Source organism: Peromyscus californicus, unplaced genomic scaffold (genome assembly GCF_007827085.1).
Source record: "Peromyscus californicus insignis strain IS unplaced genomic scaffold, ASM782708v3 Scaffold_5__1_contigs__length_169319896, whole genome shotgun sequence".
NCBI classification, from domain to species: domain Eukaryota; kingdom Metazoa; phylum Chordata; class Mammalia; order Rodentia; family Cricetidae; genus Peromyscus; species Peromyscus californicus.
In genome coordinates this window covers 19590606-19618144 of record NW_026294573.1, presented here as the reverse complement: position 1 = coordinate 19618144, position 27539 = coordinate 19590606, and the positions used below count along the sequence as shown (strand labels likewise).

The 27539-nt window shown below is 49.9% G+C and overlaps 1 protein-coding gene across 3 annotated transcripts in view; it reads left to right on the top strand.

Annotated features, from left to right (window-relative positions):
• Window positions 1-27539, top strand: part of LOC128097249 (blood group Rh(D) polypeptide-like) — a 35699-nt gene that overhangs the window by 2437 nt on the left and 5723 nt on the right. Inside the window, exons 2-8 of one of the 3 annotated variants that reach the window (XM_052717620.1) lie at window positions 6852-7035; window positions 9720-9731; window positions 12689-12839; window positions 18913-19075; window positions 20201-20364; window positions 23503-23640; window positions 27139-27275. In XM_052717620.1, coding sequence (XP_052573580.1) covers window positions 6852-7035; window positions 9720-9731; window positions 12689-12839; window positions 18913-19075; window positions 20201-20364; window positions 23503-23640; window positions 27139-27275 — 949 coding nt within the window. The remainder of the gene's footprint in view (window positions 1-6851; window positions 7036-9719; window positions 9732-12688; window positions 12840-18912; window positions 19076-20200; window positions 20365-23502; window positions 23641-27138; window positions 27276-27539) is intronic. The other 2 variants (XM_052717619.1, XM_052717621.1) reach the window with 2 other exon arrangements.

Genomic DNA, 27539 nt, shown 5'->3' with positions numbered 1-27539 from the left:
ATAGCTGTGTGTATTAGTTTTTATTACTTTTCTATTACTGTGATGAGACACCATGATGAAGGCAACTTTTTTGTTTTGTTTTATTTTGTTTTGTTTTTCAAGACAGGGTTTCTCCGTGTAGCTTTGGTGCCTGTCCTGGAGCTCACTCTGTAGACCAGGCTGGCCTGGAACTCACAGAGATCTTCCTGGCTCTGCCTCCCAAGTGCTGGGACTAAAGGCATGCACCACCACCGCCCAGCGACGAAGGCAACTTTTAAAGGAAAGCATTTACTTAGGCGTATGGTTCAGAGGGTTAGAGTCCATATTGGGGGCATGAAGACGTGGCAGCAGGAACAGCTGAGAGCTCACCTCTCAAACCTCAAGCAGGGGGCCGAGAGTACAGTAGGGGATGGCAGGAAGCATTTGAAGCCTCAGAGCCTGACCTTGTAACACACCTTCTCCAACAAGGCCACACCTCCCAATCCTTCTCAGACAGATCCACCAATGAAGGACCAATTTTTAAACAGACAAGCACGTGGAGGCTGTTCTCCTTCAAACCGCCACACCGTGCCAGTTCTTAAGATGAGAAACGCAAACACAGACATGGTGTAAATGAACAATGATGCGTTCATTCTGGACTAGAGGTTGAGATGTCCGTGAAAAGCTTAAGGGAGGCAGAATGTATCAGTCGTCTACAGCTTTGTAACAACCATCCCTAACTTTAGTGCCTTAAAATAGCAGCCATGTCGTTTACCCACCACCATGATTCTGTGGCTCAGCGAGTGGGTATGGTTCAGCTGGCAGTCACTTAGGGTCACTCAGTTATTCAAAATCTGGAAGTTTTACTGGGGCAAGATGGCTCCACCTGGCCTCATTTCCCCACGACAGGCACTTGGTACCAGTTGGGAGCATCAGGCCAGCCCAGACTTCACATGGCCGCAGAGGAGTTCCAGAACCTAGTGAGAACAGAGTGGAGGTGTTTGTCAAATGCCTACTGAGACCCCATTGTCTAAAGCTAATTACAAGGTCAAACTCATGTGGGAGCAGCCTATATCCAGAGGCATGCTTCCCTGGGGGCCGTTACTGGAACAGTTTTCCACAGACAGCCCATCCCAGGGCTGCCAAACTGAAGCTATCTCTTGGGCCTGTTGCTTTGTAAACCACACATTGTCCGCCTGCTCTCCTCAGGGGCAGGGAAAAGGGCTGTGGGAAAGCAAGAGGGATTTCCCAGTGGTGAGTCCTCCACACCCTGCATCTCAGGGACGCTGCTCGGTTTCTCTTCCCCTCCTGCTGGGGTGGTGGTGGGGGATGGGAAGGAGCAGAGACTCTGCGGGAGGAGATGGCACAGAGGCTGTCTGTGGAGTTCCCTTAGGCTAGCAGGAGGGCCAAGAGTGGGTGGGCAGGACCAGAAAGGGAAAGGAGAGGGCTCGGGGTGGACAAATCCAAGGGCCGACCTGCAGTTATCCCAATGCATGGGCACAGAGAAGCAATTGTCATCCAAAGTAATGCATGTCATGTGTGGCAGGCATGGGTGCTCCGGTCACGGCACAAAACCTTGTAGAAGCCGGCGGCGAGCAGGTGCCGCTACCCATTTTACAGATTAGGAAGCTGTGACGCACGCACGCACGCACGCACGCACGCACGCACGGAGAGAAGCAGGCCTTAGTCCTGCCGCGCAAACTCAGACGCCACACTGCATGGGTAGGAAGAGGCAAGGGGGTGTGGATTCGAATCTCTTTGTCACCACTTCCCAGCTGTGTGACCTGTGCTAGTCACAGCCGCCCTCCGTGCCTCTCGTCGTCTTCCATCTGTAAAACAGAAAAGGCAAATGGAGATTATCACCGACTGAGGTTGAGAAGGGGGGCCGGTCGTGAGGAGGCTGGGGACTGCCTCCCAGAAGGCCTGCCTCAGGCAGTGAAATTCCTCCTGCCGCCCAGTCCTCTCAGCTCCTTATCATGCCAAACACCTTGCAATCCACTAGTTTATCAGCCCTGGTGCAGAGTTGCTCTGAGAGGCCAAGGCTGACGCCCATGGAGGGGCCCCAGCCTCTGAGTGAGACTCAGCCCTGGGGTGGGGGTGGGAAGGGGCGGGAGTGAGCCCTGAGAAGAGTGAGTGTGAGCCTGGAGCCTCAGGATGCTGGAGAGGAAGTGGGAAGAAGGGCGGGGTAGGGGGGTTGGCGGTGGGAAGTCAGATGTTCTAGCTGAAGATAAAGAGCTGAACCGCACAGGTTCCCGAAACAGGGAAACCGGAAACTGCCACACTAAGTCTCTTCCAGCCTAAGGCATTAGTTCCTTCCTCAGGGACCCTAAGAGGCCCAGGGGAGGAAGGCCACGAGCCCCTATACCTGCAATGAGTGCAGCTGGGCCAGGAAATGCCTCACCCCGCCCCATCCTCTCGTTTTCTGACCTTCAGGCTCAACTCTACCCTCTTCCTCTTTAACCGCCCCCAGCTCCTTCAGAATGCCCCAGGGCTATAAGGGCACAGAGACTATCAAGCCCAATGTTATGGTTTCTAGAGAGGGAAACTGAGGCTTAGAAAGAGCAAAACACTTGCCTGAGATCCTTTAGCACGATGAGGTGAAAACCAGAGAGACAGCCTCCCTGGCAGAAAGGCACTCTGGACCAGCTCAGAGCTGAGTCCACCACAGGTGTGCTGTGTGGCCCTGAGAAGGCTCCCTCCATCAGTCCCCTCCCAACCTGCAGCGACTCTGCCTCCTGTGCATAGGGCATGCTGCAAAGTGACAGACAGGTGCGTTTAAGAGCAGTGTGCAACAGAAGGCTGAGCTGTGACATTTCCAGGGAACGTGGTTTTCACTTGGCCACGGCTCTCATTCCCCAATGTGCACTCTACCTTCATACACATATCTCCTGCCTGGCACTGAGGAACTTGAACCATCCCAAGAGGATGTGCAAAGGATGCCATGTTCCTCCCCTCACCCTGCAGTATTGCCAAGAAGATGGACGGAGAGAAGGAAACCCACCGCTGCATCTCTCCTCCCACGGCAGGGGAGAGGCTGCAGTCTCCTGAAGGCTAACACTTCAGGCACCAGATCCTAGGGCGGTCCTTGATCCTTGGCCACCTCCTGCACCCTAGGGGTGTCATCACCCACTGAAGGCCTATGCCAGACACTGGGGGCGGGTGCTTTCCAATGGAAGTGAGTTTGTTTCACTGTCCTCTGACACCAAGAAACGTTGCAGTAATGAGAGTGTCCACCTTGTATGAGGAGCCAGGACTGAGAGCTGAGGCAGGTGATTGCCTCCTGTGGTGATTGATGGTAAATAACTCTCTCCACATGCCAGGCCCTGGACAGAAGCAGCTTCAATAGTGCCTTCCCCATCACATTGGCCCGAATCACCCCAGAGATCATTTGGAACCATCTCACTGTGCACAGAAGGTGGGAAATATGTCTCACCAGAAATCCCATTCTCTGCCACTCTGTTGGCTGGGATTTGGGAAGGAAACTGCCAAAAGTGCAATTAAGCAGGTTGTCACGTGGCCGAGTCCTCTAGGGCTCTACTCTGCCTGTGATCGTGGTCGGTCGTGCAGACAGAAGGCTGGAGTGGCCAGCACACCATTGATACGACCACGAGGTGAGGTGATTCCATAGTAGATGGTCTGTGAGGAAAACGAGAACATGACCAATCCAAGGCACAGTTGAGAAGGTTTCGACTGTAGATCTGAGGGAGGGTACCGACAGAGGCGTCAGCAGGGGTCCAGACTGAACCAGGCCATGAAAGAAGGAGGAAGAGGTGAGAGAGGAAGGGGGGGACAGTGGGGGAAGGGAAGGGAAGCTCCTGGGCTGGAGAGGTGTAGAGTATGGATGAGGGGATGGGTAGAGCAGAGAGGAGCTACAGGTACTGAGTGAGCCTGGCGGCCAGCCTATGCTTTGGTATGCTAATAGGCACCTCAGTGAGCTATTTGTCCGGGTTTCTTTGGCACCTGACAGTTTGGATCCTGGGGGGCTTGCCTCCTTAGCTCCTGCCCTCAGTGTGATTGGAGACTGGCTCCCGGCACTACCCAAGAAGATAGAGGAAGAGGTGGGAGTATTCAGATCACACAAGCTGGGGTCTGGACAGCAGATGCCACCGCCAAGTTCAAAGACACCAGGGGCCCAATATGGAGATGTCTGATGAGTTCTAGCATGCCATGAACGGGAAGCTCTCTGCAGAGCTGGCTGAGAACCATTGCCAGGCGCTGACTCCCTGTGGAACTGTGAGGGAACTACCCGGCTAGCAAGAGTCGCATCCTGCTCCCTCCCTGAAGACAGAAAGGCCTGACCCACTGCACTAGGGACGAGACAGTGTGGCAAAGAATATTCTTTAGGAAGACTCTTAGGTGTAGCCATTAGGGAGGGCCTCTCTATGATCTTTGTGACTGTCCTGGGTGACATTTTGAAGACTGTGCATGAGGTCAAAGGTAAAGGCACACATACACTGCCATCCAGGGACTTTGGAATTCTGAGCCAGCCCACCACAGAGGCTGGTGAGATATTCACATTATAAGCAGAGGGACAAATGAGCAACATCTGATGGCTTTTGTCCTCAAGGTGCCCCCCTCCTTCCTAGTATGCCAAGGCCTCAGAGTGGTTTGGAGTTGTTTTTGGTGATAATTGTGTGTGGGGGGGGTTAAATTTTTTAATTTTATGTGTGTGAGTGTTTTGCCTACTGTGTGTCTATGTACCATGTGCATGCAGTGCCTGCAGAGGCCAGAAGTAGACATCAAATCCACTGAAACTGGAGTTACAGATGCTGTGAGCCACCATGCAGATGCTGGGAACTGAACCTGGGTCTTCTGCAAGAGCCGAAAATGCTCTTAACCACTAAACCATCTTTCCAGCCCCCCAAGTGTATCCCAGGCTGGCTTTAAACTTCTGATCCTCCTGCCTCTGGCTCTTCAATCACCAGTCTGCACCACCACGGCAGGCAAACTATTTTAAAATAATAAAAGGGCGCGAGCTGTTTTATGGTGGGGAACTGAGTTGCCCCTAGAGGCCATTTCAAAGTGTTGGCATGAACTCATACTGATGAAAAGAAGAGATCAAGACAAAGAGGTATGAGTATCTGCTCATAAGCCTCACAGCTGACAAGGTGGGAAAAATCTGTGCAGGCATCATCCATGTGGAAAACAGTCAATGCCTGCTGGTAAAACAGCCTTTCTATGTATGCATCATCCCATTTCATCGCAGGGCTCTGATGAGGGGGTGGAACACTGGTGAGAACCGGAGAACCAGAAGAGGGAGGTGTGGAAGCTGGGGGGATGGCTCTGGTTGCTTGGCTCCTCCTTGTGGTAGGTTCCACTGAAAGGGCGAATGTGGGAGGACAGGAGACAGTTTATGTTTACGTAAGGCAATCCACTTTGGTTGGGTTGGACTCTTTCGTTGTTCTGCCCAATACTTAGAAGGAACAGTTTAAAGGGGGAAAGATCACTTTTGAGTTTGTGGGCAGCTGACTTCTGTTGTTTTCTAGGCTGTGGCAGGACAGAAAGAACATCATGGGGGAAGGCACAATGGAGCAGGGCTGCTCACCTCATAGCAGCTAGGAAGCTGAGAAGAGCAGAGGAGGGGAAGGGTGGGGCAGGGGGACAGGAGCCAAGACACTGTTAACTGTCCAGAGATACTTTGCTGATCTCCTGGACATCTCTCAGTCCAGTCACGTTGCTGGTCAAGATTAGCGTCCTGGCTGTTAGCGCGCCTTTAGCATAGGTTCCTCTAAAGCGCTGAGAGGCTGAATTCTAGATCAGACCAGATCCAAAAAGTGCCCAGTCTACCCAAACCCTCGGCAATACATGTTCTAATTCTTTTTTAAAACCAGAATCACATTAAAGTATCCCCCTCATCCTTCTGCAGGGGCCTCAAGAGTGACTTTTGCATTAACCTGTCTCAGCAGCTCCTGCTCAGGCCCTGAGGCAGGGAAGCCATTTTCTACTGGCCCACCAGATCCCTCACAAGAACTGGGAAAGAGCCAACTACTTCTCTCTCTTTCTTTTCCTTCCTTCCTTCCTTCCTTCCTTCCTTCCTTCCTTCCTTCCTTTCTTTCTTCCTTTCTTTTTTAACTTTCATCACGGGCAGTAGTGGTACACGCCTTTAATCCCAGCACTTGGGAGGCAGGTGGATCTCTGAGTTTGAGGCCAGCCTGGTCTACAGAGTGAGTTCCAGGACAGCCAGGGCTACACAGAGAGATCCTGTCTCAAAAAACCAAACCAAACAAACAACAACAAAAAACCTTTCATTATTTGTATGTGTGTGTATGTGCCTGTTGAATGTGTGCGCACATGTGCTGGTGTGGAGGTCAGGACCCAGCCTTCAGGAGGTCATATACCCCTTCCACCATGGATTCAGATCAAAGTCAGGTCCTCAGGCTTGTGGGACAAGTATCTTTTCCCACTGATCCATCTCACCAGCACTGCCTGCTTCTTAGGAAGATGGGCTGGTTTGTGCATCAGGAACTCTGAGGCTACCTCTGCCTTCTCTTTTTCCGGCTCACTTGGACTGCTCAGCTGCTGAGGCTATGTGTACAACCAGGGTGGAAGCCTGCCCACAACCCCAGAACAATTATCTTCATGGAAGGCCAATGATGAGCCAAGCAGGAACCCCGAAGCTGCCCTTGTCCATGTTATTGTGTCTGTTCCTCATAACCGTTGACTGTTTCCTGTGCTCTCGAATCTGCCTGAAGCGCTTTACCAGCTACCTGCTACCTTAGCCCTGTCTGTGTTCAGTAGTCATGGCCCCATTTCTCAGATGAGAAAGTTGAGCCACAAAGAAGAGAGGCAGTCTAACCAGGTTCCCGTAAATGCTCTCTGATGTCTCTTCCGGTGGCCGTTCTGTCCATCTCTCATCCTTCCCTCTTTCTTCACCATTCCTCCTTCCCTTTCAGTCATCCAGGATTTGACCCTCATGGCAGCCTTGGGCTTTGGCTTCCTTTCCTCATCTTTTCGGAGACACAGCTGGAGCAGTGTGGCCTTCAACCTCTTCATGCTGGCCCTCGGGGTGCAGGGGTCAGTCTTGCTGGACCGCTTCCTGAGCTGGACCTCCCAAAAGAATGTGCTCAATCTGCTCAGGTAACTGGGTTATTTTGGGTGCTTTGAATGCAGAGAGGGAAGGTTCTAGAAGATCAGGGCATCTCTTTTTCTAGCTCTGACATCATGAAATACTTAGGACATACTTTTTTTCTAGACGATTTTCATTGTTTATACAAAAATCTAATTTAACTGGGCTCTACTGGGCATTCCAACTCTGGTACCCCAGGCACCTGGATCTACAGCCTTCTCCAGATTCTCCCTATTGTGTTATTAATGATTCTGATTGTATAAAATCATACAATGAACACAAGTTAGTAGAAAAGGTGAGAAAAAGACCAGACATGAAACAAAAGAAAACACAGCACTGTGGTCCGGAGAGGCAGTTTCTCCAAGAGAGAGAAGGGTGGACTGACGGCATGGCTCCGAGGGGGAGCAGTGGACTAGCATGGGCAATGCCTTGGGTTCCATGCCCAGCCTGCAAGGAGAAAAAAAAAAAGGAGGAAGAGGCAGACGGGGAGAGAAGGAGGGGAGGGGGGACGAGGAAGAGGAAGAGGGAGGAGGGAAGGAGGGGAGGGGGGACGAGGAAGAGGAAGAGGGAGGAGGGAAGGAGGGAGACTCAGTCCTGAGATGCCAGTAGACAGGAAATAATCACACTTCTGTTTTCTTTAAACTAACATCGATCCAGGTAGACATATTTAAATGAGGTCATACAAACTGGCAAAGCTAACTTGAGATGCTAGACATCGAAGTGAGCAGTGGTTACCCAGGGAACAGGGGAGTATGCATTAGGAAGGATCACCGCATAACCTGTGGGCTCAGTGAACACTCTCTGTGTTAACCTGGATGATGTTTACATAGGGGAAAATCAGATTGATAACTGACAGATGATTAATAGAGACGAGATGATTAATAGATACAGATTAGTCTGGGTTCTCTAGAGGAACAGAACCAATAGGATGGATATATGTATATGTGTATGTATATATATGTATGTATATATATATATATGTATGGAACATATATAGGAATTTATTGAATTAGGTTACATTAAAATAATAGTAACAGAGCTGAGAAGTAGTGCCACACATCTTTAATTCCAGCACTAGGGAGGCAGAGGCAGACGAATCTCTGGGTTCAAGGCCAGCTGGTCTACAGAATGAGTTCCAGGACAGCCAAGGCTACCCAGAGAAACCCTGTCTTGAAAACAACAACAATAACAACAGGTCTCTCACACCTGAGGGGCAGAGAATATGGTAGTTATTTGATCCTTGAGACTGGGTGCCCCAGCAGTTAGTGGTGTAGTCCCACCACAGTGGCTGTCACACTCCAATGACAGACCACCCAGTACTTACTCAGTCCTGGACAGTGGCTGGTCCTTCGTCCACAGTGGAAGCCTGGAAATGCTGGTTCTTTTATCAGCAAAGGAATCAGCAGCAGCAGCGGGGGAGGGGGGGGGCTGGGTGAGCAAGAGGCAAATAAGCTTCCTCCTGCCTGTCTCTTGTCTCTGAGTTAATACCAGCAGGTGCCTCCCACACTCAGAGGTGGGTCTCCCCACATCAACCAGCAATTAAGAAAATGACCCTAGGCGGGTGGTGGCAATGCAAGCCTTTAATCCGAACACTTGGGAGGTATAGGCAGGCCAATCTCAGTGAGTTCGAGGCCAGCCTGGTCTACAAATCGAGTTCCAGGACTACACAGAAAAGTCCTGTCTCTAAAAACCAAAAAAAAAGAAGCAAAGAAAGAAAATGCCCCTTATGGAGATAATTCCTCAATTGAGGATCCCCTCTTACAAGATGATTCTAAACTAACCATCACGGATCGATGATGGAGTATTCATGTGGGGCTCTACACTACTTTAAAAGGGCACTAAATACTTGATAGAAAGAACCAGGTGACATTTTCCTTAACAATGTTTTGTTGGCTTGATGTGGAGGTGCACACTTTTGATCCCAGCACTCGGGGGACAGAGGCAGGCAGATATCTGTGAGTTCAAGGCCAGCCTGGTCTACATAGAGAGTTTCAGGCCTGCCAAGACTACATGGTGAGACCCTGTCTCAACTCCCCTCACTCCCCCTCAAAAAGAAAGTTTTGTTGTTGTTTTAGCCAACCCTGAATCATATGATTCAGAGTCACATCTTGGGACTTTCTCAGGCCCTGTCAAGGCCTGCTTTCCCTCTTAGGCCCTTGCTCAGCCTTCTGGGACTTGTCCTTGGACAATGAACTCTGTGACCCCAAACACTGTGCCAGACACTTCACCAATATTCTGTGTAGCACATCTAGGGTCAAGGTTCAAACTCATATACAGGTAAGGAAGTAAAGGCTCAGAGAGGATAAGACACGTGGCTGGGGTCACCGAATTTTAGCTTCCTTCTTCCAGCCTTCCCATGCACTCGAGAGCAGTCACGGTGTGAAATGGTTCATTCCCTTTTCAATATTTTAGAGGGCTGAGAGGCTGCAGCTGAGTTAGCAGGGCACCTGCCTAACATGCATAAAGCCCGAAAGCGCTGGGTTCTATTCCCAACCAACACTGCAAAAAACCGGACTTGACGGCACACTCTGTGATCCCAGCACTTCCGAGGTGGAGGCAGGAAGATCAGGAGTTCAAGGTCACCCTCAGCGACATAGTGAGTCTGAGGCCAGCTAAAGACATAGCTACTGCCTGTGGGGACTGGATACCCCCTGGGTTATGTCAAAGGACATCCTGGGGGTTCTTAGAGTGGCAGCCCTGGGCTGAGGTTTCTGCTACCTTGGTTTAAGGTCACAGGGACATTAGCCTTGGCACCAAAGCAAACTGGAACAGGGGCATTTCAGGATTGCTCCCCTGTGATGTCCACAGGGACCTGCTACCCAGATACCATCCTACCAAAAGCCGTTTGGATCCATCCTCCCCGCTGAGACTCAGCTGGCACTGGCTTTGCGGGTTTGAACAGTGGTACCCACCCGCCTGTCAGGCCAGGAGGGGCTAGTGGGCTTTGCCTGCCCTGCTCCCTGCATTAGGGACAGAGACCCCTTTCTCCCCCTGGCCTGATTCAAACATGGACTACTTGGCTTGATACCAAATGGGTTCCAAATGAGTCCTTGTAGGGCAGAGGCCTTGGGAATCTTTCACACAGTAAGAACTTGGTAAATGCTCATTGGGATAAAAATGAAAACAAAGGGCCAGTGAGTGATTTCCACAACCCCACACACCTGGTGTTGGGGATCAAACCAGGACCTTGCAAATGCTAGACAAACCTGCTACTGAGCCCCATCCCCCACCATTTTTTTTTTTTTTCTGGGACATAGGTTCACATAACACAGACAGGTCTCAAATTCACTATGTAGCTGAGGCTGGCCTTGAACTTCCAAATCCTCCTGCCTCAACCTTCTGAGTGCTAAGGTTACAGGGGTGCACTATCACACCTAATTTATATATGTAGTACTTGGGGGTCAGACTCAGGGCTTTGTGCCAACTGAGCCACACACCAGGTTCCATGGGTGTAGTTATTTTAAGCATTATTTATTACTTGTATTTTATGTACATTTGGTATTTTGCCTCCAAGTATGTCTGTGTGAGGGTGTCAGATCCCCTGGAACTGGAGTTACGGACAGGTGTGAGTCGCCATGTGGGTGCTGGAAACTGAACCCTGGTCCTCTGGAAGAACAGCTAGTGCTCTTAACCACTGAGCCATCTCTCCAGCCCCCCTGGGTATACTTTTAATATACCCTGAATAGTTCTAGAAGATTCTCCCTAGAAGGTCCTGGCAATGACCAACTTCCTTGTTGCATCTGACATGTGTTCATGAATTCTGCTCTTAGTGGAACTTCCCAGGTGTTGCCTCTACCCTACACCCGAAGTCACCGAGGCACAGAGCGAGTGCATCCCAGGTCCCACCGTCAGGACTTGGCTGAGTCAAGCCTTTTAACCGCCTTATTCAGGATCTTGCCGCCTGGTTCCTGCTGCCGCTTGTCACAGGTCTGAAATGCCATGGCTGGCCCACTAATTTTTGAATTGAGCATGTCCATGCATTGAGCACTCACCTACCAAGCATAGCCTGTCTAGACGCAACGACACACCGAGTTCCCCCATGTATCATCACTCCTGGTCCATTTCCCCATGTCCTTCTCTTTTTTTTTTTTTTTGTTTTTTTTTTGTTTTTTTTGTTTTTTTTCGAGACAGGGTTTCTCTGTGTAGCTTTGCGCACCTTTCCTGGAACTCACTTGGTAGCCCAGGCTGGCCTCGAATCACAGAGATCCGCCTGGCTCTGCCTCCCAAGTGCTGGGATTAAAGGCGTGCGCCACCACCGCCCGGCCCCATGTTCTTCTCTTAACGTTCCCTCACATCCTTCTGCCTCAGGAACAGCAACAGTGAAGACCGGGGAGGTTGTGTCCAGCTGGAGGACATGGCCTTCCATCTGGGCCAGCGAGGCTTGAACCTCATGTTTGTTACCAGGAGGTAGTAGTGGCCATCCTTCCAGCTCTCTTGTACATGATGAGGGACATTGTGGTGACCTAGCACTACCCGTTGGAGGACTGACCTTTAACCTCGGGCATCTTATCAGCATCTGGATCTCAGCTTGGTTAAATCCTAGGGAGAAGAGGCTTCAGGGGAAAGGAAAAGGCCCAACTCAGTGCCACCTCCCCCAGGAAGCCCTCCATGATAAGTCCAGTTGGCACAGCTGTCTCAGGAAACCCTGTCTCTCTCCAGCCAAACCAGAAGCACTTTGAAGAGAAATGGTTTTCTCAGCTGGGCATGATGGCGCACACCTTTGATCCCAGCACTCGGGAGGCAGAGCCAGGCGGATCTCTGTGAGTTCGAGGCCAACCTGGTCTATAGAGTGAGATCCAGGACAGGCACCAAACTACATGGAGAAACCCTGTCTTGAAAAACAAAACAAAACAAAAGGTTTTCTCTACCCAAATCCCCACACTGAGCCAGCACATTTGTCCAGGGGAGGAAGGATTTGACAGTCTTCATGACGCCAGCCTCTACTCATGAATTCCCTCTTCAAGTGCCTACCAGTCTTTGTGTTTAGCAGATACACTTACGCAGACTTCCTTCTAACCCCTCCCCGGGGAAACAAATATGGTCATCCAAATTTTACAGGTGGATGCTTTGTGGGATGAAGTAGCTGCTTGGGTGGTAGAGCTGGGACGGGAAGCCAGGCTTATTCTACTTCCAAACTTCCAAACCCAGGCTCCACCCAGAGGAGAGAAAGGAGAATCGTGGCGGGCCGGCAGGCATAGCATCTGAGGGTGCTGACAGAGGAAAAGAAGTCTAGGGTCGGGCTGGAGAGATGGCTCAGAGGTTAAGAGCACTGGCTGCTCTTCCAGGAGATCTGGGTTCAATTCCCAGCACCCCCATGGCAGCTGACAACGGCCACTCACACAGACATGCCTGCTGACAAAATACAAATGCACCTAAAATCATTAAAAAAAAAAAAGTGTGGGGTTGAGGGTGAAATATAGAAATATAGACAGCGGTGTCCCTGGGGAAGAAGCAGCCACTTTGAATCCCAGTGACATTTGTGGAAGAGACTTGGAGCCTCTGAGCCTCCCTGTACCGTGGATGTGTGCAAAGAAAACTCAGACCACAGGTGCAGCCCCGGCGCTCTGTTGCAGAAGCCCTCCTGTGGGGGAGACATGGTGAATGAGAGGGACTCTTCCTCACAGGGTCTCTCTCTCTCTCCTCCCTCCACTCCCTATCCCCCAGCATCCGGAAAGCCACCATGAGCACGATGCCTGTGCTCATCTCAGCCGGTGCTGTCCTTGGGAAGGCCAACTTGGTGCAGCTGGCCGTGATGGTGCTGATGGAGACAGCGGCCTTTGGAGCCACCAGATTTGCTGACAAGCAGGTCTTCCAGGTGAGTCCCAGGGCTGCGAGGGGGCTGCGAGGGGGCTGCGAGGGGCCTGCGAGGGGGCTGCGAGGGGGCTGCGGAGAAGGTGGGGAGGCAGGACCCTGCTCCACCGGGAGGAAGTTTTGGAGTTTTAAAAATAAAGATAGGGCCGGGCGGTGGTGGCGCACGCCTTTAATCCCAGCACTCGGGAGGCAGAGCCAGGCGGATCTCTGTGAGTTCGAGGCCAGCCTGGTCTCCAAAGCGAGTTCCAGGAAAGGTGCAAAGCTACACAGAGAAACCCTGTCTCGAAAAACCAAAAAAAAAAAAAAAATAAAGATAGGCCCCAAGTGGAGCTGAATGTGGTTAGACTCCACTGAACGTTAAACACGGCAAGTGAAGGCCTTGAGAGTCAAGATTATTATGGGATACATACATAAGATGAATTCCCGGAGTGTATTAGCCAGGGTGGCTTACAGACTGTAGTCCGACTGTTCCAACAATGACTGTCTCCTGATAGAAAGTGCAAGAATCTAATAGTTTTTCCGCCCATGAGGCTGGATGTCTCGGCTGGTCTTCATTACATGCCAGAGTCCCGAAGAAGTAGGCTGTCATGCCAGTGAAGGACCGGACTTGTCAGTGAGAGCAAACAGACCGAGAGCCAGTGCTCCTTCGTCCATGACTTTATATGGCTGCCACCAGGAGTGGCCTAGATTTAAGAGGGATTTTTCCATCTTGAAAGATTGGCGCTTAAAGTAGATCTTCCTATTTCAAATGATCCAGTCAAGAAAAATTGCTCACAGGAGTACCTAGCCTCTTGGGTTTTAGTTATTTCCAGATGTAGTCAAGTCAACACTCAAGACTAGCCATGAGTCATCGTGGCAGTGGTCAGTGTCTTATTTTATTATTTGTTTGTTTTTAGAGACAAGGTTTCTTTGTATAACAGCTCTGGCTGTCCTGGAACTTGCTCTATAGACCAGGCTGGCCTCGAACTCCCAGAGATCCATCTGTCTCTACCTCCAGAGCAATGGGATTAAAGGCATGAGCTACCATGCCCAGTCCGAGTGACTTCTTTTAAAGCAGTCATTGTGTGCTGGTATGATGTCGGCATCACCTTCTCACTAGGGGAGACTGTTGAAAGTCTAGGTTTGAAGTCCAGCTGTAGGGGTGCCAGTCCAAACGGCTCTCCTGGCTCCTCCGCCCTAACCCTGCCGTGACCCAGAGTGATGACAGGGCTGGCCTTCTCACCTCATAGAATGAAAAAGCCAATGCTCAGAGATGGGAAGGAACTACCCCAAACCACCCAGCTTTACACTAGCAGGCCACATGGGCACCAGAGTCTCAGCCAGTGTCAGGAGAAAAAGCCCTGGACTTCATGTCAGACTAGGGTGTGCATCCCAGCTCTTCCCCCAGCTGAGTCCCCATGGTACTGATCACTACAACTTCTTGGAGCCTTAGGCTCTCCAGTTGCCCCAAGAGGGTGATGCTACCGCCTCAGAGGTCTGAGGATTAAGTGTGTTAATTCACTAACAAGACACAGCTCTTCAAAATGAGAGAAGTGTGGTGGGCTGGAGAGACGGCTCCGTGGGTAAGGGGGTGCTGCACTGCATGAGGGTCTGAGTTCAATCCCTAGCACTCTTGCAAAATCTAGGTGCAGTTGAGCATGTGCTTGAAACCCCAGAGGGGAAGGGAGGGAGGGAGGGAGAGACAGAGAGAGAGAGAGAGACAGAGAGAGAGAGAGAGAGAGAGAGAGAGAGAGACAGAGACAGAGACAGAGACAGAGACAGAGACAGAGAGAGAGAGAGAGAGAGAGAATAAATGTTGGTGGCCTCTTTGAGGTGGAAGACATTTGTTCACTGTTCATGTCTCCTCAGACAAAGATCCTACAGAAGGCCTTGGCTAGAGAGAGAAGAGAAGCAGAGAAATAGAGCAGATATTGGGGTACAGTATGAGGGCAAGGGGAACTGTTTACTTAAGAGGGGTGATGCTTGCATATCACTTAGAATAATGTGGGAAAACTGATAACACAGAAAGATGAACCGGAAGCGTCACATCTCTGAGGCAGAGAGGGAAAGGGTTTGTATAGTACTTTCACGTGCGGGGAGGTGGGGGGGACGACAAGATGGTCTGCCAGCTCTGTGGTGGGGCCCACCCACAAAGGCAGTCAGTCTCCTGGAGGGAGAAAACTTGCTTGGATGTCCTCAGGACGGACACAAGGTCACGTCAGCCGCAGGGTGAGGGTGGGGAGGAGGGTGAAATGCGGCCATCCACAAGCCTGAAGAGCAGGCTGGAGAGGTGTGGTCAGATGGCAGGTCATCTTCCATGCATGGCCCTGAAGGGCCACAGTGCTGGTGCCTAGGCCCTGTGCAGCTGCTCTAGGACATATGTGGAGGAAGGAGAGGATTGGGGTACTGCCGGGGGAGAAGCCAGGGTCCAAGAGCATCGGCAGATGGGGCTGCCGGCAGAGCCAAGAATGGAACAGGGAACCAGAGCACAGAAGGAAGGGGCGCCCTCAGAGTCAGGGGAATTTAATAGAAGAATCTCCAAGTCCAGAAAGTGCAGCTAGACTCCAAAAGTGGCTAGAAAGGGACAGGAGGAAGCTCTGAGGCCCCAGAGGCCTGCATCTGTCGGGCACCTTCCTCCCAGAACAGTAGTAGCCTGCGCTCTCTTCACCGAAGAAGGGTTCCATCTGCTCCACTCTTTCCTTTGTCACGAGGTCCCAGGTCCTGTACGGGAAAACACACTTCTGCCTCAGTGTCAGTTCAGAGAGAAGGGACAGGGCATGTGCTGTGGTGGCCTCGGGTCCAGCCAGCTGCTACTGACAAAACAGTCCTCACAGTGAAACGCAGTCATCAAGACAGGGTACGGCCAGATGTGGCACACACCTGTAATCTCAGTACTGGGAAAGTGAGGACAAAAGGATCAGAAGTTCAAGGTCATCTTTGACCAGATAGTAAGTTTGAGGTTAACCTGAGCTACAAGGGCCTTGTCTCAAAAACACAGCAAATGAGAAACAAACAAAACAAAAACAAAAACAAACAAACAAACAAACAAAAAACAGGGATAGAGAGATAGCTCAGTGAATAAAAACGCTTGTTAAAAACAAAACAAAAAACAAACAAACAAAAAAACACAAGCCGATGACCTGAGTTTAATCCCTGGAACCCACATAAAAAGTAGGATGCTGGAGGGCTGGAGAGATGGCTCAGTGTTCTCAAACACTGGCTGTTCTTCCAGAGGACCCAGGTTCAATTCCCAGCACCCACATAGCAATACACAACCACCTGTAACTCCAGTTCCAGGGGATCTGACACCCTCTTCTGGCCTCTGAGAGTGCTCAGATACAAACACAGATACACACACACATAAACATAAATAAGAAAAATAATACTTTTTTTTTTTTTGAGACAGGGTCTCACTATGTAGACCAGGCTGGCTTTGAACTCACAGAGATCTGCCTGTCTTTGCCTCCCCAGTGCTGGGTTTAAAGATATGTCCCACTACACCCTAAAAGAAAAAAAAATCTTAAAAAAAAAGAAAAAAGCCAGATATGGCATCACTTACCGATAATGCCAGCACTTTTAGGAAGAAAGGAGGTGGGGAGAATTAGCTGGAAACTTCTGGGCTAGTGAACCCAGGGCACAGGGCAGAGAAAACAATGAGAGACTCTGCCTCAAACAAAGCAGGGGAGAACCTAATCCCAAAGAGCTGTCATCCTCTGACCTCCAAGAACAGGCTCTGTCTGTCTGTCTGTTGATGGAATACATTGAACTTAGAGCCTCATAATCACACACTTTCTTCTTCTTCTTCTTCTTCTTCTTCTTCTTCTTCTTCTTCTTCTTCTTCTTCTTCTTCTTCTTCTTCTCCTCCTCCTCCTCCTCCTCCTCCTCCTCCTCCTCCTCCTCCTCCTCCTCTTCCTCCTCCTTTTTTTAATTGTTTGAGACAGGGTTTCTCTATTCAGCCTTGGCTGTTCTGGAACTCACTCTGTAGACCAGGCTGGCCTCAAACTCAGAGATCCTCTTGCCTCTGCCTCCCAAGTGCTGGGATTAAAACTCCCACCACCTGGCTACCTGATTTATTCTTGTGTGATGTCTATAACCTTCTCTCTCTCTCTCTCTCTCTCTCTCTCTCTCTCTCTCTCTCTCTCTCTCTCTCTCTCTTTGGTTTTTCGAGACAGGGTTTCTCTGTGTAGCTTTAGGAGCCTGTCCTGGATCCCACTCTGTAGACCAGGCTGGCCTCGAACTCACAGAGATCCGCCTGGCTCTGCCTCCCGAGTGCTGGGATTAAAGGCGTGCGCCACCACCGCCCGGCTTCTCTTTTTGATTTTTACTTTTTTGTTTTTCTGAGACAGGGTCTCACTCTGAAAGAACGAGACTGCTGGAAAGTCTCTCCAGCCGCAATGTTTTATTTTATTTATTTCTTTGTTTTTTGAGACAGGATTTCACTATGTAGCTCTGGCTGTCCTAGAACTCATTCTGTAGACCAGACTGGCCTCAGACTCACAGAGATCAGTCTGCCTCTGCCTCTCAGGTGCTGTGATTAAAGGTGTGTACCACCAAGCCCAGCTCAATTTTTTTATATTTGACCAATTGATTGGTGTGTGTGTGTGTGTGTATCTGTATCTGACATAGGGTCTCAGGTCCCAGGCTGGTCTTGAACTCACATGTAATCAAGGCTGTTGTTGAACTTCTGCTCTGCCTGTCTCCACATTCTGAGTGCTAGGATTACAGACATGTGCCCCACACTCAGTTTATGTGGTGCTGGGGCTTGAACCCAGGGCTTTGTGCATGCTAGGCAAGCACTCAACGGAATGAACTATATATGAACTCCAGTTTTAGGTGTACCGGAGACAGGGTCTCCCTTCGTCCTGTAGCGCAGATTGGCGCTAAACTCCCAGCATCCTCTTGCTTCAGTGTGCTGGAAGTAAAGCATGTCCTCTATCTGGTCCTTAGGCGGGAGCTGTGCAGGCTTGCATCTTCATGCATGAGTGAGGGCTCTTCAGCACCATCCACCCATCTGAGAAGTACTTAACCAATTATGTACCAGGCACTCACGTGACCGTGAGAAATACAACTTCAGGGAAACTTCTGCTGAGGAAGAAATGATTACCGATAAAAAAAGAAATGGGTAAAAGATGAGTCGTGTTAGGTGGTGACAAATTCTATAGTGAAAATAAAACAAAGGAGGGTGGTACAGAGCTGTGAGGGGGTGGGTAAGAGACCAGACAGACGGGGAGGAAAGCATCACCAAGCAAATTCTGAGGCCAGACCTGGAGGGTGTCTGGCAACAGTGGGCAGCTCTGGCAGGGTGTATGGTGGGTGGCATCTGTCCAGAGGCCCATATACCGCTTGTTGCTTACCCCCCAGGGCTGACCACTTCCTCCTTCCTTCCCATCCCCCTCTGCCCCTGGGGCGGGACGGGGTGGGTGGGGAGACAGCTTTGTAAGCTGTTGAAAAGCCTGAAGTGAGAGAGGGTTGCGGGTGTGAGGAGGTGTGAGCGAGGAGGAGAGAGGGTTTAGGCCGGAGAAAGAGCAGACCTCACAGGGTCTTCCTGCAGGTCTTGGAAAGGATGCTCACTCTGAGTGAGACAGAAGCCACTGGAGGATTCTGAGCTGGGAAGTGGCAGGGTCTGCAGCTGTTTGGAGAATATTCATCAGGGACAAGGGAAGGAACAGGAAGTCCAGCTGGGAGGTTATTGCAGACATTTGGGATATCTGTGAAGGTGGCTTTGGTCAAGGCAGCATGGGGAGTGGGCAAAGAGCTGATCAATTCTGAGTGTTTTTGGAAGACCCTGAAGACAGATTTTACTCTAAACCCACTAAGAATGAAGCCTAAGACTTATTACATTTGCTATGCATGAGGCCCGATTAGCATGAACCCAGAGTCTAGCCAGCTGTAGCAAGGTGCTACAAGACAAGCTGTATCACTCCAGACTTAGCTGCCCAAGGGGAGGCCAGCTGGCTGGGCTGGAAAGACTCTGAATACGAGGTCAGAGTTCAAACCATGCCTCCCGCAGGAAGCATAGCACTTTCTCAGAGGGGCAGCAAGGCTGACCTCTTCACACAGGACTGGGGTACTCACAGAAGTACTGTGTTCTGTTGTAGGTGGAAGACCACACAGTCATGATGCACGGGCACATGTTCGGGGCCTATTTTGGGCTGCTCGTGGCCTGGTGCCTCTCCAGGTCTCTGCCCAGGGGAGTGGATGAGAAGGTCCAGACAGAGAAGGTTCAGATGGCCACAGGCTCCAGTCTGTTTGCCATGCTCGGTAAGGATAAGAGTGCTGGGGGTGGGGGGGGTGGGTCTCCTGTCTCAAGTTGTTGAGAACAAACCCAGCTGAGAGATCTCTCCTTGGCCCTGAGCATCCTGGTCCCTTCCATAAATGTTGTTGAGTTTATATAGCTTTATATATAGTTTATATATAATACATAGTTACTATATATAAACTATATATAATACAATATAGTACACATAACTATATGTATTGTATATAAACTATATAATACATGTTCTATATAAACTATATTATGTTATATATCCGAATCATTATTATATACATAAGCTATATATTATATATAAACTATAAGACATATATATTATCTATAAACATCATATAGTTTATATATAATGTTGTTGAGTTTATATAGATTTGGATTAAACATTTCCTTTTAGGGACCTCTCTTGGGTGTAGTGGTGCACACCTTTTTTTTTTTCTGGAGCTGAGGACCAAACCCAGGGCCTTGCGCTTGCTAGGCAAGTGCTCTACCTCTGAGCTAAATCCCCAAACCCAGTGGTGCACACCTTTAATCCCAGTACTTGGGAGGCAGAGGCAGGTGGCTCTCTGTGAGGTCGAGGCCAGCCTGGTCTACAGAGTGAGTTCCAGGACAGACAGGGCTACACAGAGAAACCTTGTCTTGAAAAAAATTTTTTTTTTTAGATTTGTGTATGACTGTTTCACCTGCATGCATGCATGTGTACTATGTGTGTGCCTTTTGGATCCCCTAGAACTGGGGTCACACGTGGTTGTGAGCCACCACAGGTGCTGGAAAGAAAATCCAGGTCCTCTACAAGAGCAGCCAGTGCTCCTAACCACTGAGCCATCTCTCCAGCTTCTGCCTTGCATTTTAAAAGGAAGCATTTGGCCATGGCAGAGCAGAGTGAGGCCTGGTGTCTGTAGATCTCAATGCCCTGGGCCTTACATTCCTTGTCTGGGAAATGCGTTGTCTGTTTCCCACCAACCTGGGACTTCAGAGGGCAGAGGTGCCCGCTTAGTGGCGACACTGGGATGTGAGCAGGCGCACGTGCTGGCTTCAGGCTGGTCCTCCGCTGTCCTGGAGGACAGCGATTTCAGGACAGGACTGGATTCTGGCTAATGGCCTTCTCTGCCCTCCAGGTACCCTCTTCTTGTGGATATTCTGGCCAAGTTTCAACTCCGCTCTGGTGGAATTGACAGATAAAAAGAATGCTGTGCTCAACACCTACTACGCCCTTGCCGTCAGCACAGTGACAGCCACCTCCATGTCAGCCCTGAGTCACCCCCAGGGGAAGATCAACATGGTGAGGAGGGGGCTGCCGATGGGCAGCATGTGTATCTCTGTGCCTAACACACATGGATGGCTCTCCCACAGGGCCAGGCTCTGGATGTGACATGTGTGTCTGTGCCTGTCTGGGGGCTGGTGTGTGTGTGTGTGTTTAAATCAATGTTACTATCAGGAAGACCTGACTGCAGACCCCATTTCTGCTAGTTGTTGAAACCAACACACCATGAGTAAGAGTCATCAGAACAAACTAAAATAAAATTAGCCAGTCTTTCTTCTTCCTTCAAGAAATTTTGACCAGTGGTGGTGGCACACACCTTTAATCTCAGCACTCAAGAGACAGAGGCAGGCCGGGCGGTGGTGGCGCACGCCTTTAATCCCGGCACTTGGGAGGCAGAGCCAGGCAGATCTCTGTGAGTTCAAGGCCAGCCTGGGCTACCAAGTGAGTTCCAGGACTGCACAGTGAAACCCTGTCTTAAAAAACAAAACAAAACAAAGCCCTCAAAATGAAAATGAAAGAAAGAAGTTTCAAGAATACGATGAACATAATCAGAAGTTTTCTGTTTTGTTTTGTTTTTTAAAGTCCACTAGTTAGTTGAAGCCATATCAGTACTTTGAGCCTTGATGGCTGCATCTGCCCAGTGGGAATTAAGAGACAATGCAGGAGCCGGGCGGTGGTGGCGCACGCCTTTAATCCCAGCACTCGGGAGGCAGAGCCAGGAGGATCTCTGTGAGTTCCAGGCCAGCCTGGTCTCCAAAGCGAGTTCCAGGAAAGGCGCAAAGCTACACAGAGAAACCCTGTCTCGAAAAAACCAAAAAAAAAAAAAAAACAAAAAACAAAAAAAAAAAAACAAAAAGAGACAATGCAGGAGAGCTGCAGAGATGGCCCAGCCATTAAGAGGATCCAGGTTCAGGTCCAAGAATCCACATGTCGGCTCACAACCATCCATAATTCCAATTCCAGGGAATCCAACACCCTCGTCTAACCTCCTTGGGCACCAGGCACACATGTGGAGCACATACATGCATGCAGGCAAAACACTCATACACATAAAATAAATATATCTTTTTAGAAAGAGAGAGTTCAGGGGCTAGGGACATAGCTCAGTTGGTAGAGTGCTTGCCTAGCATGCCCGAGGCCTTGAGTTCAAACCCCAGCACTGTGTCAGCCGAGCATGGTAGTGCCTCACTGTGAACTAGTACTCAGAGGGTAGAATTGGGAGGAACAGGAGTTCAAAGCTATCCTTGACTACATATTGAGTTTGAGGCCAGCCTGGGCTATATACGACTCTGCAAAAAAAAAAAAAAAAAGGAGGAAAAGATAGGTAATACTTGGACAGTACTTATGTGTGTGGATGCTGGTACCGATACACTGGGGACATTTTGTGGAGAGGAATGGGTGAGAGAGAGACAGAAGTCAGGTTCAGCCAGCCAGAAGCACTGGGAAGAGCTGAGGATGGGGTAGGAGTGGAGTCGGGTGGGTTTTGGGGGAACCTGGCCACAGATGATGGGCCCCCAGCACAACTGAATCACTAGGGGAGGTTGGTGTGCACACAGAGAACTTGGTGGCGACAGGAAGTCTAGGAGCAGACAAGGCAGGGTTGCCTAGGAGACAAAGAGGCAGGTGTCAGGTGAAAGCCCAGAGCTCTAAGGCTGGAACTGAGGGGTCAGAGAAGGCGAGGCTCCTCTGGATCTAGTGGGATGGATGGCAGAGTGGAGGTGTGACCCAGGAGCCGCCGACAGCCTATTGGAGCGGAGCGTGGTCATACAGGGGCCTACGCAGCAACATGGTGACGGTGGCTTCCGTGCCAGGCCCTGGCCTAACGTCTGACTCAGTGCCTACAAGAGCTCTGGAGGAAGGCTGGCGGCTAAGTGAGCTTGCTGTCAAGCTGACAACCGAACGTGATCTCGGGTACCATACGGTGGGAGGTGGGAGGAGGGAACAGACTCCCAAAAGTTGTCCCGGGTAAGCGCAGGCTCACACCCACACCCACACTAAATAAAATGAAAACAAAACAAGAAAACCTCCAGGGCTGGAGATGGCTCCGTGTTAAGAGCAGACACTGCTCTTGTAGAGGACCTGAGTTTGGCTCCCAGGAATCAATCACTGGGTGGCTCACAAATGCCTGATACTCCAGCTCTAGGCCATCTAGCACCCTCTGCTGGCCTCTGCAGGTACTGCACCCACAGGCACAATTCCCTCCCCCAACACATACACTTAATTAAAAAAAAAAAAAAAAAAAAAGAGCCAGATGTGGTGGCACACACTTTTAATACCAGAGGCAGAGGCAGGCGAATCTCTGAGTTTGAGCCCAGACTAGTCTACAGAGAAAGTTCCAGGACAGCCAAGGCTATACAGAGAAACCCTGTCTTGGAAAACCAAAAATCAATCAATCAATCAATCAATAAAATTTAAAAAATAAAGACAGGATCTTGGGGGCTGGAGAGATGGCTCAGAAGTTAGGAACACTGGCTCCTTTACCAGAGGATCTGGGTTTGTTTCCAAGCACCCACATGGTGGCTTACAACTGTCTATAACTCCATTACCAGAGGATCTGATGCCCTCTTCTGGCCTCCACAAGCACCAGACATGCATGGACTGCACAGACAAATATGCAGTAAAACACCTATACAAAAAACAAAAATAGGATCTCTGTGAGTTTGAGGCCAGCCTGGGCTACAGAGTGAGTTCCAGGAAAGGCACAAGGCTACACAGAGAAACCCTGTCTCAAAAAACCAAAAACAACAAAACAAAACAAAACAAAAAACAAAAACAAAAAACAAAAATAAATAAATCTTTTTTAAAGTTAAAAAAAAAAAAAGACAGGATCTTAACCTAGGCTAGCCTTGAACTCAAGATAGTCCTGTCCTGGCCTCATGAGTGTTGAGATTACAGGCGTGTACCACCACAGCTCAAACTCCGTTAAGTGCTCAAGGGTGTGTTAGTAAGGAGTGGCCAGGACGCCCAGTCAGAAGCTTGAGGGAGTCCGTGGATGAAGGTCACCTGGTGTTGATGGACAGGAAGGGATGGCTTCAGGACCTGTGAGCCAGGAAGGCCATTAGGAGGCTGCTCCTGGCCAACGTGCTGGAAGATTGTGGGCAAGAGAGTGCCCTCTCTAAGCCTGTCTTCACCTGCCCACAACCTGTTTCTTTGCAGGTTCATATCCACAATGCAGTCCTGGCAGGAGGCGTGGCTGTGGGTGCCCCATGTTCCCTGATTCCTTCTCCTTGGATTGCCATGGTGCTGGGCCTCACAGCTGGGCTGATCTCCATTGGGGGAGCCAAGTGCCTGCCGGTAAGGAACTGGACAGTTACTGTCTTAGGGTCTCTATTGCTGTGAAAAGACACCATGACCATGGCAACTCTTACAAAGAAAATATTTGATTGGGGTGGCTCACTTATAGTTTCAGAGGTTCAGTCCATTATCATCATAACGGGGAGCATGGAGGCATACAGGTAGATGTGTGCTGGAGTAGTAGCTGTGAGTCCTACATCTCGCAGGCAACAGGAAATCAACTGAGACACCTGGCGGTATCCTGAGCATAGGAAACCTCAAATCCCGCCCCCACAGTGACACACTTCCTCCAACAGGGCCATATCTACTCCAACAAAGCCACACCTCCCACTAGTGCCACTCCCCTTGGGGATCATTTTCTTTCAAACCACCACAGCTACCAACCTCTGCTTTGCCTCAGAGCAGTGGTATCTAGGTCACGGTGGGTCACGGGTGCACGAAGCAGGTAGTGACACTTTCCTAGGTCAGGTACAAAGCCGGTATGTTAACGACTAAGCTAGGTGAGCACACTCAGGGAAGACACCTCTGTCGCTGCAGCTTCCAAGCTGCCTCGGTTCTCAGATAAAACTTTATGACACAGCAGAGCATGCCCAGAGGCATTTCCATCCACCATTTTAATCTTTAAGAAAATTAAAATCGCACTTATTTGTTTGTTTGTTTATTGTGAGTACCAGTAAAAGTCAGAGGACAACTCGAGCAAGTCTGTTCTCTACTTCTGCCATGTGGGTCCTGGGAATTGAACTCAGGACATCAGGTTTGGCAGCAAGCGCCTTTCCCTCCAAGTCACCTCCCAGCCTAGGCATAGACTTGATTATCAGTTTCAACCCAAAGAAGAACTTACCAGCAGTTCGATTTGATCAAAGCTAAGGCTCTCTGCTTTTCATCTGCAGTGGGAAGAAATGTCTCTTGTGTCTTCTGACTATGAAACCCGGAGATGAAAGCAGTTGTTACACAGCAAAGAATGTGTCATAAGGCGACATGTTCCCATTGGGCTCAAGTCCTGTCTCAGTGATTGTGTCTATCGCTGTGATAAAACACTGACCCAAAGCAACCCAGGAAGAAGGGGTTTATTGCAGCTTACAGTTGGTAGTCCACCATCCAGAGAAGGCAGGGCAGGAATTCGAGGCCGAAGCTGATGGAGAGGCCATGGAGGGGTGCTGCTTACTGGCCTGCTCCCCATGGTTTGCTTATAGAACCCAGGGCTACCTAGAGGTGGCACCACCCACAGTGAGCTAGACCCTCTCACATCAATTATCAGTCACGAAACCACCCTGAAAGGCTTGCCTATGGGCCAGTCTGGGGCGGGGATGGGGAGAGCAATTTCTCAACTGAGGTTCCCTCTTCCAAAACGACTCTAGCTTGTGTCAAGTTGACATGAAGCTAGCCAGCACAGTCCCTTGATGTCTTGGTGCCTCAGTTCCCTTGACTTTTTTTTAAGATTCATTTATTTATGTGCATTGGTGTTTTGCCTGTGTGTATGTCTGTGTGAGGGCGTCGGATCCTCTGGAACTGGAGGTACAGACAGTTGTGAGCTGCCATGTGGGTGCCGGGAACTGAACCTGGATCCTCTGGAAGAGCAGCCAGTGCTCCCAAGTGTTGAACCATCTCTCCAGCCCCTCCCTTCACTCTTTCACCAGGGCAGGGTGGCTCTCTGTCACTTTGATGATAAGGCATTTGTTTATCAAATCATTCTTTCCATCATTCACCTAACATGCTTTTTGTTTTTAATTTTATTTGCATTGGTGTTTTGCCTGCATGTCTGTGTGAGGGGTCAGATCTTGGAGTTGCAGACAGTTGTGAGCTGCCATGTGGTTGCTGGGAATTGAACCCAGGACCTCTGGAAGAGCAGTCAGTGCTCTTAACCGATGAGCTTTCTCTCCAGTCATCAAACATGCTTTAACCCTTGTTCTACTTCAGATAAATACAACTTGCCAATAAACACCTAAGCTAGCCTAGGTCAGGTCAAAGTAGAAGCCAATACTTCCAGAGGGAATGACGCCTGAGGTGAGCAGTAGACTGTGAGTAGGATTAGCCAGGCAAAGAGGGAAATGCAGCCCAGGCAGGGCCAGTGAGAAGAGCATGTGACCCAGCCAAGAAACAGAAAGATATGATCATGGCAGAAGGTTTGGGTCTGCCAGGACCTTGGCAAGACCAACACCAAGAGGTGGGAAGTGCTGGGCATATCTCCTGGGATAACCTGGGATGTTCACGCTAAAGACAGTGGGGACCGTAAGGAGAGAAGGAACCTGAGGAAAATCCCTATGTATCTCCTAAGACCTACTAAGGGCAGAAATGGAGGGACAGCGTGGGCCACGTGCATGGATAGATGCCATCTTTCTGACTTCTTATTTCCTGTTGTCTTGTGGATGGCATTTACGGCAAACATTTGGCAATGACTAGAGACAGTCTTGCTTGGCATGCTGCTGGGATGTAGAAGTTAGAAGTCAGGGATGTTGCCCAACACGCTACAGTACAGAGGATGGTCCCCAGTCCCAACACAGAATTACCAGCCTCAAATGGGAATGGAATCTGTGGCAGGCCCTTCTTCTCAGAATGTGATGACCAGGAAACCGTCAGCAATGGCGACTGTGTGGCCTGCTTACCTTGGTGCTGTGACCAAAGACCACCAAGAAGCAACTTAAGGGGGAAGGACTTATTTTGGCTCACGGTTTACAGGGACACCATCCATCTCGGTGGGAAAGCATGGCGAAATGGAGCTGGCTTGTAGCCTGTAAGGCCCACCCCATCCCCCGGAACTTACTTCCACCAGCTGTCTCCCCCTAAAAGGATCTACGATCTCCTAGAACAGGGCCATCATGGGGGGTGCAGGTGTTCAACCCCATGAGCTTGTGGGGGCCATGTCACATTCCAATTGTGACAACATCACTGGGAAGTTTGGCAGAATTGCAGAATCCCAGTCTTCATTCCATAGCCACAGCCACTAAATCCCGTGTGCGTGTGTGTGTGTGTGTGTGTGTGTGTGTGTGTGTGTGTGTGTGTGTGTGTGTGTATGCTCATGTGTGCATGCCAGGGGATGGAATCCAGGCCCTTGCATCTTCTAGGCAAGCATTCTTCCATCAATATTTTAACATTCTCAACATTTTAAAATAAAGATTTTGTTTATTTTTACACATATGACTGTTTTGCCTGAATATACGTTTGTGCACCACATCAGCATGCTGAGGCCAGAGCCCCTAAAACAGGAACTACAGATGGGTGTAAGCCACTATGTGGGTCCTCAGAACTGAACCTGAAGTTCTGAAGGACCTTCTCTAGAAGAGCAGCCAGGGCTCCTGACTGCTGAGTCATCTCTCCAGGCCCCTCTTCTTGGCGTTTTAAATGTTTCCTGGGAGGGTGGTGTGAATGTACCTTTAGGGCATCTTTAAGTGAGCCTCCCTGTCCACTCCCTTTGGTGGCCCTGATGTCCAAGACCTGTGGAAGAATTGGGAGGGACTATGGGTCTTACAGATCTACTTACAGCACCATCTTTGTTCCCAGGTGTGTTTGAACCACATGCTGCAGATCCAGAACCCCGGTGGGATCCACTACACCTTCGGCTTGCCGGGTGTGCTAGGAGCAGTCACCTACATTCTGCTGAAAACTAGGAAGAACAGCTACTCCATATTCGAGTGGGTGCCTTGGCCTCTTCCCTTAACCTTCGTCCACCTTGGAAGGAAACGTACCCAGAGCCAACTAATTCAGAAAACCCTTTTTATTATTATTATTATTATTATTATTATTATTATTATTATTATTATTATTATTAAATTTAAACAGGGTAAGCCAGGTATGATGGTGCAGGCCTTTAGTCCCAGCAGAGGCAGAGGCAGGTGGAGTTCTGTGAGTCCCAGGCCAGCCTGGTCTACAGAGTGAGTTCCAGGCCAGCCAGGGGTGTTACA